Source organism: Vespa velutina, chromosome 8 (genome assembly GCF_912470025.1).
Source record: "Vespa velutina chromosome 8, iVesVel2.1, whole genome shotgun sequence".
Taxonomy (NCBI): domain Eukaryota; kingdom Metazoa; phylum Arthropoda; class Insecta; order Hymenoptera; family Vespidae; genus Vespa; species Vespa velutina.
Genome location: NC_062195.1, coordinates 4,240,965 through 4,258,299, shown reverse-complemented (window position 1 = coordinate 4,258,299; position 17,335 = coordinate 4,240,965). Strand labels below are relative to the sequence as shown.

The 17,335-nt window shown below is 31.8% G+C and overlaps 1 protein-coding gene across 1 annotated transcript; it reads right to left on the bottom strand.

Moving 5' to 3' along the window:
* Positions 1-2,678: 2,678 nt before the first annotated feature.
* Positions 2,679-5,443, bottom strand: LOC124951253 (NPC intracellular cholesterol transporter 2 homolog a-like). Its single transcript, XM_047499356.1, has 3 exons — positions 5,207-5,443; positions 3,273-3,577; positions 2,679-3,041 (listed from the first exon to the last, which is right to left on the bottom strand). Exons 1-3 carry the CDS (start codon positions 5,283-5,285, stop codon positions 2,958-2,960), a joined length of 468 nt encoding a protein of 155 aa, XP_047355312.1. The 5' UTR covers positions 5,286-5,443; the 3' UTR covers positions 2,679-2,957.
* Positions 5,444-17,335: the final 11,892 nt, after the last annotated feature.

Genomic DNA, 17,335 nt, shown 5'->3' with positions numbered 1-17,335 from the left:
AAACGTTGGATGTTCGATAAACTCATTTCGTAAGTTCGTACTAACTAATTAACACGGTCGCTGGCAACTTAGATCGGAAACTGCAATTAACGGAGAAAGGGGATGAAAAGGTGAATGAACGGACTGCGATGGAACGTATCTAGGAGGACAGGTACGAGCAACACAGGCAGTCGTTCTTTATACTGAACGAGCTCTTTAGAAGTAAAGTTTAATGCTATTCCACTTTCAGGTACCATCTGCCTGCCTCGCTATAGATATAAAAAATGAGCAAAAGAAAAAAGAAAGAGAAAGGAAGTGGAAGGGGAAATAAGAAGTACCGAATTAATCGATCTGCTTATTATACTATCGGTGCATTAAACCTTCCCTGAGAAAAAAGATATTTTTAAGTAAAAGAAAAATAAAGATTAAGCCATCCGATATGTTTATATATAAAATTCATGCAATTCACTCTTCGAGTTCTTATGGAATTTTATTATTATTTGATTTTAATCTATCAATACATTATAGTTTCATTCAATTACACTTCACTGAATTACTCAATTTATTCAATTTTTCTAATACTCGCGAAAAAGAAAACAAATCGTTTTGAATAAAAAAAAAAAAAAAAAAAAAAAAAAAGAAAAAAGAAACTAATAAAAATAGATGTTGAGTAATTTAGAAACGTGCTTTAAACATTTTAGATTTTTTATATTCGTTAAATGACTACTATCGCCCATCGCGGCGAATGTTTTGAAATGTTTTAGAGATTAGTGAACATGTTGATATCAGTCGGTTTGTGGGATATAGATAACGGTGAGGAAGAGAATCGAAATAGGGTGAGAGACCTCGAGGCAAAAGGCAGACGAGCAAGTGAATGCTTTCTGACTGGTGTCACGGATCATGGTCATCTTGAAAGCTTCTAAAAGGTAGGAATATCTCGGTCGCCCTCTGAAAGCTATCTTTTCGCAAAGGGAATGACTCACTTCATTGTGTGCGTCGAGTATGTTACTATGTTTGTCGAGAATTCCCATCTGCCTTTCCCCTCCCATATCATTGTAACACACCAATAGAATCCAAGAATAGAAGAAAATTGTATACTTGATCTTGTTTACTTTTCGTTTGACAGAACATAAACCTTAAGGAATAATACCTATGTTTGTAACTTTCAAAGCTGTATATAAGAAATGATAATTAAAAAAGTTATTCGATTCAGAGATACTTTGAAATTTGTAAAAAGATCTATTCTCTTATCGAATTGACGAAACCTTATCTCTTTTAGCTATGCCGTATCTTTGAAAGGATTTTCGAAAAGACAGCTGATAAATGTTACTAGCAGATTCACGTGTGACTCCGATCACAGTGAATCGTTTAGTCGGATTAAATGGAACTATGCTTTTATATTAGGATCAATTTATGCTAATACAATATGTACAATTATCCGAATATATAAATTTACATATGATGATAATATTTAAGAGCTAAAATATAAGAGAAAGTATTTTGTGATAAAACGTATTAATGTATTTGCAAATGTATAATATATGTAAGTATATTATCTAATGAAGATATATTCAGTTAAATCAGATAAAAAGATTTGATTAATTATTATCAATCAAGTAACAATCTAAATAACTATTACATATATGTACGTACAATGTATATACATATTCGTATATAAATACCTTACTTTTCTATTTAAGTAAAAGAAAAAAAAAAAAAAAAAACAGAAAAGAAAAAAAGAAAATAATACTTATAAATAAAGTTGAAAAGTAGTAGGTAGTAGAGCGTGTTGCTCGAAGAATTATAGTCATTGTAAAGGCAAAAGTCGAGTACCGTTTTGCATTCGATCGCATCGTATTGATCAGCAGCATGCTATTACGTTCGAGTTATAGCGAGAGATCGTGGTACGACGACTAAAAGTCACAGTGCTTTTAATCTTTCGAGCTGACCGATCGAGATGCGAGATAGTAGTCGGCACGACGAACGATCGTTCCTTCACGCGACACCGTTTATCGGATTTTTACGAGGAAACGTTCGTTACGTGAACATTTCATGAAAGAAATAGAAATCGTCTCGCATATTGGTTCTCGATTGAAAGATTTTTGCGATACAATTGTTACGTTAACGTTAACTTGATCTACGATAAAAATTTTTGAAAAGTGCATTAAGAACATTTATGGATTGATCATTTATCATTTTCTTTTAATTAAATCTTTTTACTCTCAAACAATTTCATTAATGAAATATTGTATTAATGATTATCTTAATCAAAGAACAAATATCGAGATAGTACTTTTAGTTTTTGCAATATGATATCTATTAATTAATTTTATATCGCTATATCGGAAAGTTTTTAATATTCGTTTCATATTTTTTTCTGATAAATTAATGATTTAAGTATATGTAATTAATGGATTTTTATTACGTACCATTAGAGCTCGGTTGACTATTGTGTTTCTTCGAATATACCACTGAGGCAGCAGTAGTCGAATTGTGTAAAGTAATTTTTTGCTTTACCGACCGTAGATCAGAAAACAATATTAAATAAATAATATAATGCTTTAAAGAATGGATTTTATACTTTAAAGAATATATTGTTTAATTCGTTTTTAAGATATAAAAGAATATATTTAAATAATTTATCTATTCATGTTATCATTAAAAAAAAAAAAAAAATTAAAAAATATATATAATACGAAAAGATTTACACAAAAGTTTTATTATGTTATTTTATATGCATATATCTATATATACATATATTTATACATTTTATATTCCTAAAACATACTCGCAGGTACGAGACAAGGCGAATCATCTAAAATTGAAACGTTTAATCTTCGTCCTTTTCAACGACTTATGCTATAGGTTTTTTTTTTAAAAAACGAACGATATCATATATTTTCCAATTATCTACCAGAGAAGTCCATAAAAAAATTCTTAAATAAAAAATATAACGAATAAATGGAAATAACTACATATTAAGCAGTAATTTTTGCGGGTACTTTGAAGCAAGTGATAATATCATTTCCATTTCGTAAGGCATAGTATACAATTAAATTAACCTGGAAAAAGAAATAGTAATTTTATATTATATTGAATATAAATATATTATTATTATTTAAGTATATAATTAAAAATCTTATATCTTTCATGTCCAACAAAAAAAAGAAAAAATATAATATTAATTCAAAGATAGTCTTTCGCTATATTGTATTTTACATATTATTTTATCTTATTTATCACGTTTTTCAAGATATTGGCATATGACATAAAAATTTTTAAAACGAACATACCTTTGGATATATTTCCAATATGGGAAAATCAGTTTTGTAAATATACTTTGTACCTTTCTTCACAGGACATCCGACTTTGTTATTATCGACATCATAGATATTATCACACGCATTCGTACCATCTACGCCTATGAAGGGCAAGTCAATACCCAGTAACGTAGCATGAACAGACGTCAACAGCTCATTGGCATCATTTTCAGCTACGAAAGATTGTTCTATGCTAACTCGAGTCTTTCTTTTCAAATTACATGGTGGAGAGTCGCAGCCAGATATTTTCACCTGATTGGCATCCTCGTACGGTATATCTAAAAATAAAAAGTGAAAAATAATGACATATATATTCATTTTGCTTTGAAAATATATGCATAACTTTTATAATAGCTTAATAATGCATAAAATATAATGATGTAAGAAAACAATTCGTTCGTAGAAATATGACACATCTCTAGTATATATATATATATATATATACCAAAAATATCAAACATAACAAGAGTCATCAATTACGTAGACAGAGTCTAACGGTCAAAGTATAAATTCTCATCATAATGATTTGTATCTCGTAATTAAGATTATTTTTATACTTAATAATTACATAGACCCAAATAATATTAATGTGTTCGTGTATTTTATGAAAAATATTTAGACGATGATTCCTACCTTTATATATGCATATATGGCTAAATATAGAATGAAAAAAGTTAACACTTCGATTAGCATTGCTCGAAGCAGATTATCTTGGACCTGTTTCTTCAATGCTCAAAGTCTCTTCTACAGCTATATGTAGTAAAAACTATATTAAATTACAAACAAAGAATATTATGTCTTGGGATATTTTCAAGAAGAGAGCTATATTAACAAAAAAAAAAAAAAAATCTAATCGTTATGATTATTAGAAATTACAAAAAAAAAAAAAAATCATAACATAAAATTTTTTAATGTTAAATTCCTATTTTAGAATTATTCTTCAATTAAAATTTTTTGATATCCTGAAAGTAATTTTATAAATATATTCGTATAAAAATTAAACGATTACGTAACAAATGTCCTAATATTTTAACATGATCACATCAAAGTATAATTTCATTATATAAATGAGAGATATAAGAGCATGATGATAATATAAAATTATGGATTTTTATTTAACAATAATAAAGCTGGACTTATATCAAAACAATAAATATGCATATCTATACATTTATTTACACCTATAAATCAAGAGAATGATTATATTTAACGCATATTGATATCAACAATGTTTTTGATAGATTCGAAATTTTTTAACGTTTGTTAATTATTTTTCTTATAGTAATAATAATTTTTGGTAATTAAAAGTTTTCTTACATCTTATATGTATTCATATCTTATCATAATTTATCTCTATAGTTTCCTAAACTTAAGTTCTCAAAGATGAATAAATTTATTTTATTTTAAATGAAATATTCTTTTGTTTTCTCTTCTGTCCCTCACGAAAAAATCAAGATGTACTCGACAATTATATTCCTACATAAGAAAACTTGTCGTAACAATTTTTTAAATTACACCTACGTGCATCAAAAAAAAAAAAAAAAAAAAAAAAAAAAAAAAGAAAAAACAATTATATACTATACACGGAATAATATAATATTTCGAAAGTTTCATAATCTCTACGATCTTAACGGAAACACGACAAACATTATTGTGACTACGAGGTCGAACGAAAAACAAGTTTTATTATTATCCGTGCAGAAATGATTCTATAACGATTCTTTTTGTCGTATTGGATATTATTAAAAGATAATAATTCTGTTTTCAATGATTTATGAATATCATAAAAAATAATGTTTACAAAAAAAAAGTTGACATATATACGTCGAAATACATTATTTCCACCGAATAGTTACTTTGGAATATATTCTTTGCACAGGATGTACAATAATTTTATTTTTACGTACCATTACACTGATTAACCTGTGTTGCGGAGACAAGGACGACGACGAGAGCCGCGAAAACGAACAACGTTTCCCTCAGCATGTCGAGTGAAAGTAAGCAGTCTTAATAATTATTATTACGGAAATAGAGAAGTATGGTAGTGAAAATTACTGTGCCTGGATCCAATCAGGGCCAAGTCCGGCTATCGACTGAGCGGAACACCGAGTTCACATAACGTAGTATTGAAGCTCGTCCTTTCAAATGACCGTCTTAAATAGTAGCGAAACATGTTTCTGATCTGTAAAGCTACTTGGTGGGGGATTCCCTCTCCATTCGACCGTGTTTACCTTCTTATCTTTTATTGTTTATATGAATAAATATTCGGATTGAAAGAGCAAAGTTCAAAACATTTCAAGCCTAAAATTAATGGAAAACGTTGGCCGACACTTCTCAAAAAGTACATTTAAATCAAACGATTTCATGAAAAATTTTTATTTTTTTTATCATATAAGGATTATTACAATGATGAAATCGTTCACCTTGAAAAACGTTTATTTGAAGGATAACGTGTATTCACTTGTATTATCGATTTTTGCTTTTATTATCATGAACAAAAGAATTGAATTATCTTTCTGCATTCTATTCCTGCGTCATGGCAGGAAATAATTTGTTCGGTCATTTCTCCCATCGTCTTTGGTGGTCAACTTCCTGATAATGTCTGTTGCATGTTTATTTTGTATATGTCAATAGGAAATGAATACGTGAATACTTAATATTCTGGACATTAGTTTGAACGCATCGCGTATGAGATGGCGAAATTTCAAGGAGAATACGAATGATAAAATATTAGTAGCCCTGACCTTGCGACGATGAGGAAAGTGTCTTACTAACTACTAAATACAGTATATTATAACATACCTTTTTTATAACACTCCAACATTAATGCAGTACATGTTTCTTTATCATAATTACTTCCTTTAATCGTTTTTTTTCTGTTATATTCTCGCGAATAGAATAATAAATATTCTCGATAAATTTATTCAGACGCAATTTAGAATTGCTATTTTCCAGAAACATATATACAATCGTTTCGTATTATAAAGCAATTATAGCCATAAAATACTATATTCTTAAATAATTAAAGGTTACTAAACATTATCACTGTTGAAAAGATTTTGTTGTTTTTTCGTTATTTTTTTTTGTCAACTCATTAAAATGAGATTTTTTTGTCATTTTATGAGTATGCAATGTTAATGATGTGTAACATCTATCGCATCAAAACAACTTTTTTTCTACTATAAAAACTTATACTATATAATTCTAGCAATACGAATTAATAAATTTACATAATTGTTAAAGAAATTAAACAAATCGATGAACAATACTCAAATAAATAATGTTTGCATATTTTATTTATATATACTATTATTTAACAAATTTGTTAAATTCACAAATGAAATTACCATTCGATGATCATACAGTAATCTGTCTTATCGACGGCTGTTATTTGTATGAATTTTAACATCATAAGATAATTTATCATTCAGTAAATATACTTTCTTAGAAAAACTTTCCTATCTTCATTTTAGACGACGGTAAATCTATTTTTCTTGCTATGTTATTTTTTTAACATTAACTTTTAATATAATAAATGACAATGGGAATGAATTTCGATGCAAAGAATAAATTCTTCCTCTTTTTCGAGAATTTAATCATTTTAAATACTCATTTCTCCTTTTCATATATAAAAACATTGTAATATCAAACATGAAAATAATATTTTATGTACAAATGTTCAATAGAATATCAATTTAAAATGAATTAACAGTATAGCATTTATAATTAAATCGAAGATATACAAGGGTAGAAAGCTTCATCCTTTTCTCACTTCAAATCCTTGTAATCCTATCTATCAGCACACAGGTCACGATCTATCTCTAAGAGTCCTCGCTAATCATTTAACAACAAAGAAAATTATTGTTTTGATATTAGATACCATCGTTTTTCTTAATACTCAAGTTCCATATTACTTTGATCGAACTATCGATTTCCATGTTGGATCGCGTAATTTATTAAAGGACATCCAAATTTATGGTACAGAAATTCTCCACATGATTTATTATCAAACACATCGTGGTATTAATCTTGTTATATGCAGAAAAAAATTATAATTTTAATAACTTTCTCTTTCGAAAAATTAAACCTCATTAATTTTGTTGACCTTTTAATTTTAGCTGTTAACGCAATAACTTTTGTATTAAGACAGTCGAATGAAAGAATGTCGTTTTCAAAAGTAGATAGCATACAGGGAACTACTATTTCAGTCATTTCTACCGCGATGTTTTGGAAAGTGACTGAAAATAAACTCATTTTAAATTCTACTTTCGTCGTCACGGTATATTGGAAACGTTCAGGACGGCAAAATAGAATCCTACCTCGTTGAGATGTAACGTGTTGCGATCAGTAAAAGTATCACTTCTCGGTAGACTCTTAATGAGAAGAAACGAATTGAACAAGATAAATGAAAAAGTGAAAAACCAACGAAACTACTATTGATAAATTCTGTTTATCTTACCCCTTTTACTACTTCTTCTTATCTCAAGAACTTTCAGTAACTCAAGAGTGAGACTTGGAAAAGAGGAAAAAAAAAATGAATAAATAAATCAATAAGTATAGCTGTCAAAGTTTTCCTGATCTAATATCTTCTTCTCATCCTTTCATTTTAGTAATTTAACGTATTTAACTTCAAGGCGATTAAAAATAATAAGTAGATAGACATTAAAGTATGGTTTAGACATTAAAGTAGATATTAAAAAAAAAAAAAAAAAAAGAAGGATTGCCATTTTGGTAAATTATGTAAGAAGTTTTTTTATTAAATAAAAAACTGTTATTTAACCAACGTTCACTTACACGAGAAATTATTATCCGCTTACGAGCCGATCATTAGACGTTTCCAAAAGTAATAGGATTTCCTTCGTATTTCGAACGATTCTCCGTTTGCAATGTGCACTTGTCCGGCGTCTATTTTCGAACCCACTATATTTATAGCTAACCTTACCTTTACTGGCTCGATCTACGCTACCTCTTTCACGTAAATGGTATTGCGACGATTCTGCTGCTACCGTGGAGCAACCTGCTTTAGTTCCAAGATATCATCGATATTTCTTACCAAGGATGGAAGGATCGCATTAATACTATACCTTTCTTGAAACATTTCATATGTCTATCGAGTGTTTCCAACGAATAGATCTTCCCTTATTCTCAAGTACATGATGCTTTACGTTTAACTATAAGTTAATAAAAACAGCATTACACTCGAGCAATATAGAAGCAACAAAAAAGCGACTATGAAAATAATTACATCGGCCAAGTATATATATCTCGAATGTTATAATAATAAGCTGAATAAATAAGCTTCCTCCTAAGTATACTGAGAGTAGTTTGCCACTCTTGAAAAGTAGCTTTCGTGGGTATCCTTACCGTAACAATGAGAGGTCTGACGTAAAGAAAGAAAATCGATGTGACGAGGATAAGCTACTGCTCTCTTTCGAACAGGGATGGGATTCTTACGATGGTTGATGAACGACGGACATCTTTCTCGAAGGATTTTTCGAGCTTTTATTTCTTTTTTCTATTTTTTCTTCTTATTTCTTATTTTCTTTGATCTTTTCGAATTAATCGAATATTTTCAAATTCGCTATATCTTACGAAATAACGTGTGTCATACTAAGATAAAATTTGCTTATGGTAAAACGTGTAAATAAAACACGAATAAGAGACAAATTTAAAATACCTATTCGCACTATATTCGATCTTATTATCATTTTATGTAAAATATATGACGAATGGTCAGCCAACAAGTTCTTGGGATAATCTCGGAAAAGAATAGTAAATAACAAGATGAACGATAAACCAATTCGTTTCATCGTTTATATTTGGATTATGATTTTTTTTTGCCACAGCTACAAACCTGCGCAATTTCTACGGATACATTTTCATCGGTTATGTGTCATTTCTATATTCCCATACATATTGATAAATTGATAAAACAAATGTAATCGTTAACTTAATTGTTTCAATTATTTTTAATGAAATTCAAATTGTATTAAATATACGAAATTATTTGCCATTGTTTGAAAAACGATACAAGTAATCATTTCTATTTCTTTTATTGTCAAGACCAAAGTCAATGGATAAGGAAAAAGAAAAGCGTATGATCCATTGATAGAAAGATAGATAGATAGATAGATAGAAAGAGAGAGAGAGAGAGAGAGAGAGAGAGAGAGGGAGAAGGAGAGAGGGAAAGAGAGATGAGGTAGTGAAAGAATGAGGGCGAGAGGAAAAGAGAGAAAGAGAACTTTGCTCCGATCGAGTTCCCATGACAAGAAGGTCAGGTCCGCGCCACGTGATTCTATTTTGACTTGTACTCATCAGCGTCCAACAGAAAGTTGTCGAAGAAAAACGAAAAGAACGAACAAGAAAAAGGGAGAAACTGGGACGACGAAGGTCGAGTTCCCATGGGATCAGCAGCGGAATCTTCTTAAAACATCCCAAATTCTTTCTATCGAACTTAACTCTGCTACACATCATTTTCTTATCTACGAAATTTCATCTTTCACCTAGCGAAAAACTTATTTCTTTTCTGTGACGAATTGAAATATAAAATACTTACGTGTATGTGTACATATACATATATATATATATATATATATATATATATATATAAATATATAATAAATTTTGAACTTTTTACGCTTTACTTGGGAGAAAATAAAATGGAAAGGCGATGATTGAAAATAGGTACTTTCGATTTGAAAAATCGACGTCGGCGTAATAACGCGTACGCTTTTCGCATCGAATTATGAGAGTATTTTATCCAGGAGGAAAGTAAATTTAGCTGCATGAGTCAGAGTAACTTGGGTAAATAAAATACACTCTATGCTACAGCGTTGCTATCTTTGCATTATCCTAAAAATCCATATAACTATCTAGTAGGAAGGGATCCTTCGCCGAGAAAACACGATAACAGCTTGTTCGCTACATCATGAAAAGGCAAAATTTTCAGATTGTGGATACTTATAATTTTTCATAGGTTAAAAAAATCTAATTGGTCGATTAAATTTGCGAATAAAATAGTATCTAGAAATATTTCGGTTTACAGACCAATATAAAGCCTAGACCATTATTTTTCAAAATATAAGCTGTGATATATAGAATCTGATGTCCAGCGTGCATTAAGCGACTTACGTCTTACGACGATTCTACGACAGATTCTATGACGACAAAAATAGCCTTCTACCGAGTGGAAAGGACCGAACAAGCGAGAGAAACAGAGAGAGAGCGAGAAAGAGAGAGATAGATAGAGAGAGAGAGAGAGAGAGAGAGAGAGAGAGGAGCCGGAGTAGAAAGGAAAAAAGAGGAAAAAGTCACAGAGAATAAGATGAAGAAGAAGAAACGGGCGACTGCGTTCGTGAGAACGAAGAGAATCTTTGAAGGGAATAAGACAGAGGAAGAAAAAAGAAAAGGGAACGAAGGAAAAGGGAAGATTTTGTACGCGCACGCGCGTACGAGGAAGAGTTAGGTAAAGGAAGTGAGGGAACAACTGCAAAGACCCTCACAGATGGATAAGACAGAAGAGAGGGAAAAGGAAAGGTCGAAGAGGAACGAAGAGAAAGGGGACAAATAAAAAGAAAAGGTCGAGGACGGAGTGTGAGATGCGAAGAGAAATCTTCCTTTTCTACAAGGACAGGTGCTTGCCTCTATTTTTGCCTCTATTTTAGCTTAGTCGAGAATATCTTGTCCGACCCTATGTAAAATCACGACATTCCTTTACTCCTTTCTTTCTGTCTTTTTCCCTCTTTTTTTTCTTTCTTTTTTGCTCGCAATCCTCCTTTAGCTCGCGCTCGTCTTTAAAACTTTTCACACTGCTAAACTGATGCTTTTGCCTTCTTTAATCCTTTTTTTACCGACTACACCGGGTAGCAAATAATGGTTCTGTGATATGAAGGATATCGTGATAATGGACATTCTAATTACCATGCTTCTTTGCTCGATTACCAAGAAAAATACTACGCCATAGAGTAAACAAAAAAAAATTCGAAAATATTTGATAAGAGAATTCGTATCTAAAATTGACAAAAGACTTTTCAAAGACTAAGATCTCTTTCAGGAAATATCTACTAAAAATCTCATGCTACAAAAAAAAAATGTTTACAATCCTGCACTTTTGTCGAGTGGCATGAGTACCGAAAAAGAATCGTAAAGTAATCCATGAGAATATCGAGAAATAAAAATACAGACTTCGAGTGGAACTTGGAGAGTTTTTTTTCGTATTAATACTACTGATATTCTCGACAAAAATTTGACGATAAAATTGTTCGGCTTTGGGATTAAAAAAATCTTTTTCAAGTTGTACTCTTAAACATGCGAGATTATTCGATGCATGTTTTAAAACGAAAGGATCTTTTTCGATGATGCAAAGATAAGAATGGTATGATTGATCGACGAGGGAAGAGACATTACAATCACAAATAATACTATTGTAAATCTTCAATTTAAAAGAATTTTATTAAGTTTTATTATTACGGTATGACATTTGACTTTTCAAAAATTATTAATACGTTTATATCGTCACTTTTTCCTTTTCACGAGAAAAAATCCAATGTATGAAATTTTTTCTTCATTAAATTAATGTTCAGCCATACTAGCAGCATATTCTTTTAGATTTAATTAATCAAAGTACTTTCTAACCGAATGAACTTCGGTCATGTCTCTTGATCTCGATTCTGTTTTATTGAATCGTTTCTCGAATTTAATTTCACCGACAGTATATATAAATTCTAATATGATCGCGAAATCGTTATAGCAATGAAAAGCTATCCCTTTGATCTTTAGCGAGGTCTTCAATTCTTCTCTAATTAAAAAGGAGAAGGATTTAAAGATTTTAAAAGAGGGAAGAAGAGCAAAATAGTTGCACGGGCTCTCCCTTAATGGAACGCAAAAAGAACAGCGGTTCTCCTCGAAAACTCAAAGAATTTAGGAATGCTGAATTCTTGGCGCCAAGAACGTAAAGCGTGGTATTTCACATCGCCATCGCCCCTTTCTCACTTACTTCGAAATACTCTATCCCTTCTTTTTTTTTTCACTGTCTTATTCTTCAATTCGGCTTAAATATAACGCGACCTTACTTAAATACTTATAAAAACTTGAATGAGATAAGAGGGTAGAAGGTGGAACAAATATATATACCTACTTATCCGAAAGTATCGAAACTTTTCCTTCCCTTTTATTCTTCAATCGATTAATTCGAATTGATTCGATGAAATCTTTGAAAAATTCCAAGATGTACGATCTTACGATACACACCGTGAATAAAATAAAATTAAACGTATTGTACAATACTTTCCTGTTTTCGGTTGACCTCGTTCGAGGAATTCTGTCGAATTAAATAAATTAATGTTCTCTTCCCTTTTCTCGTTAATATACGAGTATACTGGACGTTTGTTTCTTTCTTCGCAGCGGCACCTCTTTAAGAGAGAGAGAAGGTCCGAATAAAAAATCCCGCACGCGTAGAAGCTCTAAAACCTAATGTAAAGTGCGAAGGAAGAAATCTTCAGCGCCATCCGGAGCGTTGTGACAGAATCATAACACATGTGTTGGCGAACGTAAGAGCGCACACAACGATTCCTATACTCCGGAAGGAGAATACACGTGCGCATGTATATATCGGTTTGTGTGTGTTCATAAAAGTAGCGCCTGAACTTGCCAGGAGATTTATCGATGCATTAGTACTCGTCCAAAGTCGTTCGACAAAATCGTCTGGCAAAACGTCCTAGATATCATTTCCAAACTTATGATCGGGATCGCTTTGAAACGTTAGAGTTTATTCAGAGATATTTTAAAATGTATCATAGTAAAAAAATAAATAATAAAGCAACGTCGGTTTTTATATTTACATTCACCATTTTTGATCTCATTCTCAAGAGAAACGAATCATTGACGTTTTCAAGTACTCTCGAAATCTACGACCAAAGGAAGGCTTTTACAAAACGCTCGATTTACCAAAAAGAAAGGGGCAGTTACGTGTGAAACGAGACCGTTTGAAGCCGAACACGTCCTACGGACATACGAGAAAGCCTTTTGATATTCGTAGAAGCAACCTTAACCCAGTAACTATCATTGCACGAACACTCGTAATTCGATTCACCAACAGGTGTTGCCGTTCATTAAGGACAAGACGAGACGTTTACGTTCTAGTTCCATCTCGGAGTAAGATGGAAAGGTGTACTATGAAAGAAGCACATCAAATATAATGGTTTCAACTTAATTTATAAAGGGTATCTTTTGGAAAAGTAAAATCTTTATTCTACTACAAACAATAAACCTTTTAATAATTGTCGCAATCAAATCTACAATTTCATGTTCAATCTATAAGTTCGAACGTGGAATTTCTGTCGATTCATGGTAATAGACATTGCACGAAGGGGATGGCTTATACTTTGAGCATGGTAAGAAGAAGGGTGACGGAAAAGCCTGCAGTCTCATGAATCATGTTGCCCACGCGAAAACACCATAAACATAATAGCGCCTATGTCATGTTATAAAAGCCGTGACTCATCCTTCGACTATGACACTCTCTACTAGATTTTATTTTTGAAAATCCCATATGCAAGCATCTTTCGGAAGATAAAAAACATTTTAAAAAGTCATTACGATATAAGGAAAGTTTTAATACTAAAACAAAAAAAAAAAAGGAAAAGAAACACTTCCATGATAAAATCAAATCTTACTTGTCCTTTTTTCCTATTATTAAAAGTAAAAAAAGAAGAGAGACTAGTATTACTGAAGCTATTATTGTGACGATCAAAAAACGAGAGAAAAATATCGAAGGCTGAAGGCATGAAAGCGAAGTAATACCACGTTGATGCATCGCTCGGGCTCGACTTTTATCTTTCCAGATTTATCGTGTTTTCGTATCGAGAGATTGTAAAAGAAACATCGAAGAGCCTTCGGCCATGGGGAGCTGTACACGAAAATATCATCGGTAGGTTGGCACCCTCACAACAATTCTTACCGCTCCACGCGGAACGATATCGATCTCTCTTTCTCTCTCTCTCTCTCTCTTTTTTTTTCTCTCTCTCTTTCTCCAAATCGGTCGTTTTCTCCTCTCATCGTTAGTCATCGTTCTTTCGTGCCGCACGTTTCACGAGTTGCGAGAACCCGGTCGGTACTTTTCTGAGTCACTAATAAGTTGCGCTATTTCGTTTCCATATGCGATATTCTAGAATCGGGGAGAAACTTTAAGCGATCTAAGTCATAAAAATTTAATGCACATTGAACAGTCATTTCGAAAAAAAATCGACTTTTCCAAGTTGAGTATATATTATTAGATTATTTAATAACATTTTTAATTGAACGCATAAATTACAATATATTTCTTTTTATTAATCTTACTTAATATTACCATTTTTTTTTCTTTTTCTAATAATAGGGTATTGAAGTAGGACAATCATTTAAGATTAATTTCGATTGAAGTTTTCGAAAAGATAACAAGATTTATACACTTTTTTAACGATAATAATTTATTTAGTCAATTTTCCTCTCTAAATGTTAACAATTTTAATGTTTAAACAGTTTTTATTTCTTTGTTATTAATAGTAAATTTAAAAAGTAAATATCTTAAAATTTTAATTGAAAATATAATTATATGCATAATAATGTATTAATTATGAGTTAATATCTTTTTACCACGTTAGAAAGAGTATGATTTGCCGAATATAAATATATAAAAATGATTAGTATAAATTAGAACAAATGTAGCTTTTCTCGCACAATTCACGTTGTTTATTTTATATCATAATTAGAGAGATAACGCATGATGAGAGAGAGAGAGAGAGAGAGAGAGAGAGAGAAGACACTCGGATACATGGACTATGACGACCCACGCACACCACTATGCACCGGAAATGTCATTTTCCTAACCCGCATCCTTGACAATTTGTCTTTTACTCTTAACTCTATCGAGAAACTTTAATATCGCGGAAGTACCCTTCGAAATTTGACTTCTCTCTAAAGAGTCGATTATCGAAATGAATTGAAACGATGCAAATCGAATATCTTTCTTCGAAAGATAAATAAATGTTATTTCTCATATATCAGAGATCTGTTTGAAAAAAAAATCTACGTGTCTTTTATCAATTGGGTTTGATTACAAAAACAAAAATTTAAAAAAAAGGAAAAAAAAAAGAGAATGAACTACTTCATAAACGATGGCGAGAAAATAAATACTGATCCAGTAATTCCTTTTGTGACAACGATACGCGCTAGTACCAGATAGTACGGTTTATGTTTAACAAAGAACAACAGTGGGAAATAACTGAAACATCGAAAACAGCCAGAACTGTATTAACTCCGTTTAAACGTTCAACGGTAACTTCCTCTTGTTCCGGGTTTTGATACAGGCGCGCGCTCGCGTATCTACATTCTACACAAACGAACGATTTCCAAGCGGGATATCGAATAAGCCATATAAAGACCACCTACGGGTAGTCATAAATTTCGCTGCAATTCGTAACAATTACGTATCATCTCTAATTCTATTATTTATACCCTTCGAAGGGCTAAACTCGGTCATAGTTTATTCGAGGGTAGAACCAAGATATTGATCTGTCCTTTCTCTCCATCTTTCTCAAACGAAACAGAGCGTCCTAGAACTTCGATACTAAAGTACATCAACGGGCAGACAAACGGAAAGCATATATCTAGAACGCAGAGGTAAAGAGGAGATCGCTCGAGTTCGATACGGCTTTGGCAAAATCCGTGGGGACTGCTTATAGGAAAAGGAATAAAATTGCGTTGATATCTCCGGCTAGAAAAGGCATAGAGAGAATAACAATGACGCCCCGTAGCTTTCGTAGAATACATTCGTGTCGTCTAAAGATAACGAACGTTATCGTATATCGATGATTTTGCTAGGAGATTCTAAACGCGTGAAATATTTGATATAGAACTCACGTGGTAAAGAAATCATGTCACGCGTTTTGCACGCAACTATATCGTTATATATCGAATATCGTCATTCTGTCTTCTTCTAGAATTATTTTCAAAATTCACGAGAAAAAGTTAGAAGAAATAAATTCTAGTTTTCTTCGATCTGTCGCGTCTTACGAAAAGCACGTAAAAATATACAATCTTGAAATATACGAGGGGAAGGATCAATCGCGTTTCTTGAACGACTCGCGAATAACGCGAACTCAGTTTGCTTGATAAGAGTCTCGGGAGAAAACGAATGAACGGTATCTCGCTTAAAGCTATAAGTGGGAATGAAGCTAGCGTATTCGCACGATTAAATAAACGATTCGCTCTAAGCCGAAACGATCCTGAAATAATAAAAGCGTGGAGTTCTTTTCTAGAGATAGTTGGAGCGAGTAGATTAGAAGGAAGGATAAACCGTGTGCAAACGCGCCCGAATGAATTTTTAATGAAAAACGAATCCGAAGTTCGCGGCCGTTCAAAAAAGTGGACTGAAAAAAAAAACACGAGGATTCTTGAAACAGATAGCAGAAAGATCACGTATACGTATATCCATGTATCGTTCTACTAAATTCTACTGGAAGTGGATACACTTATTTTAGTTGTAAAAAAAAAAAGAAAAAACAAAAAAGAAGAAAAAAATAGAAAAATCATTTTAGCTTGGGTACGAACGTGCAAAAAAGTATCGTCTACTTGTACCGCGAAAGGGAATTCCATTTTGAGTGTGACACGAAATCGATATTTCCTCTTAGTCTTATTTACTAACACTCGCGAGGGTAAATTAACACTCGTCTTTGGTTCGTGAGCGCACGTACTCGACCGAATACACTAACAATAAAGAAATTTACTGTTTAACGCCACGTAAACGAATGAAGCAAATACCGACCCTTTTGTTCTATTATACTAATAACGCAATGATGCTATCCATTAAACTTCATATTTAAAATTTTAATGCATATTCCTTATCCTCCTCTGATTCATTATTTCTTTCTTTCCGCAAAATTTCTCTTAAATCTTCAATAGGATTTATGATAATAGGAAAAAGATTTAAAAATTGAATAACTTATTCGATAATCCTCTTATCATTAATCGATTGGCGATCGATGATTAAAAGGATCAAC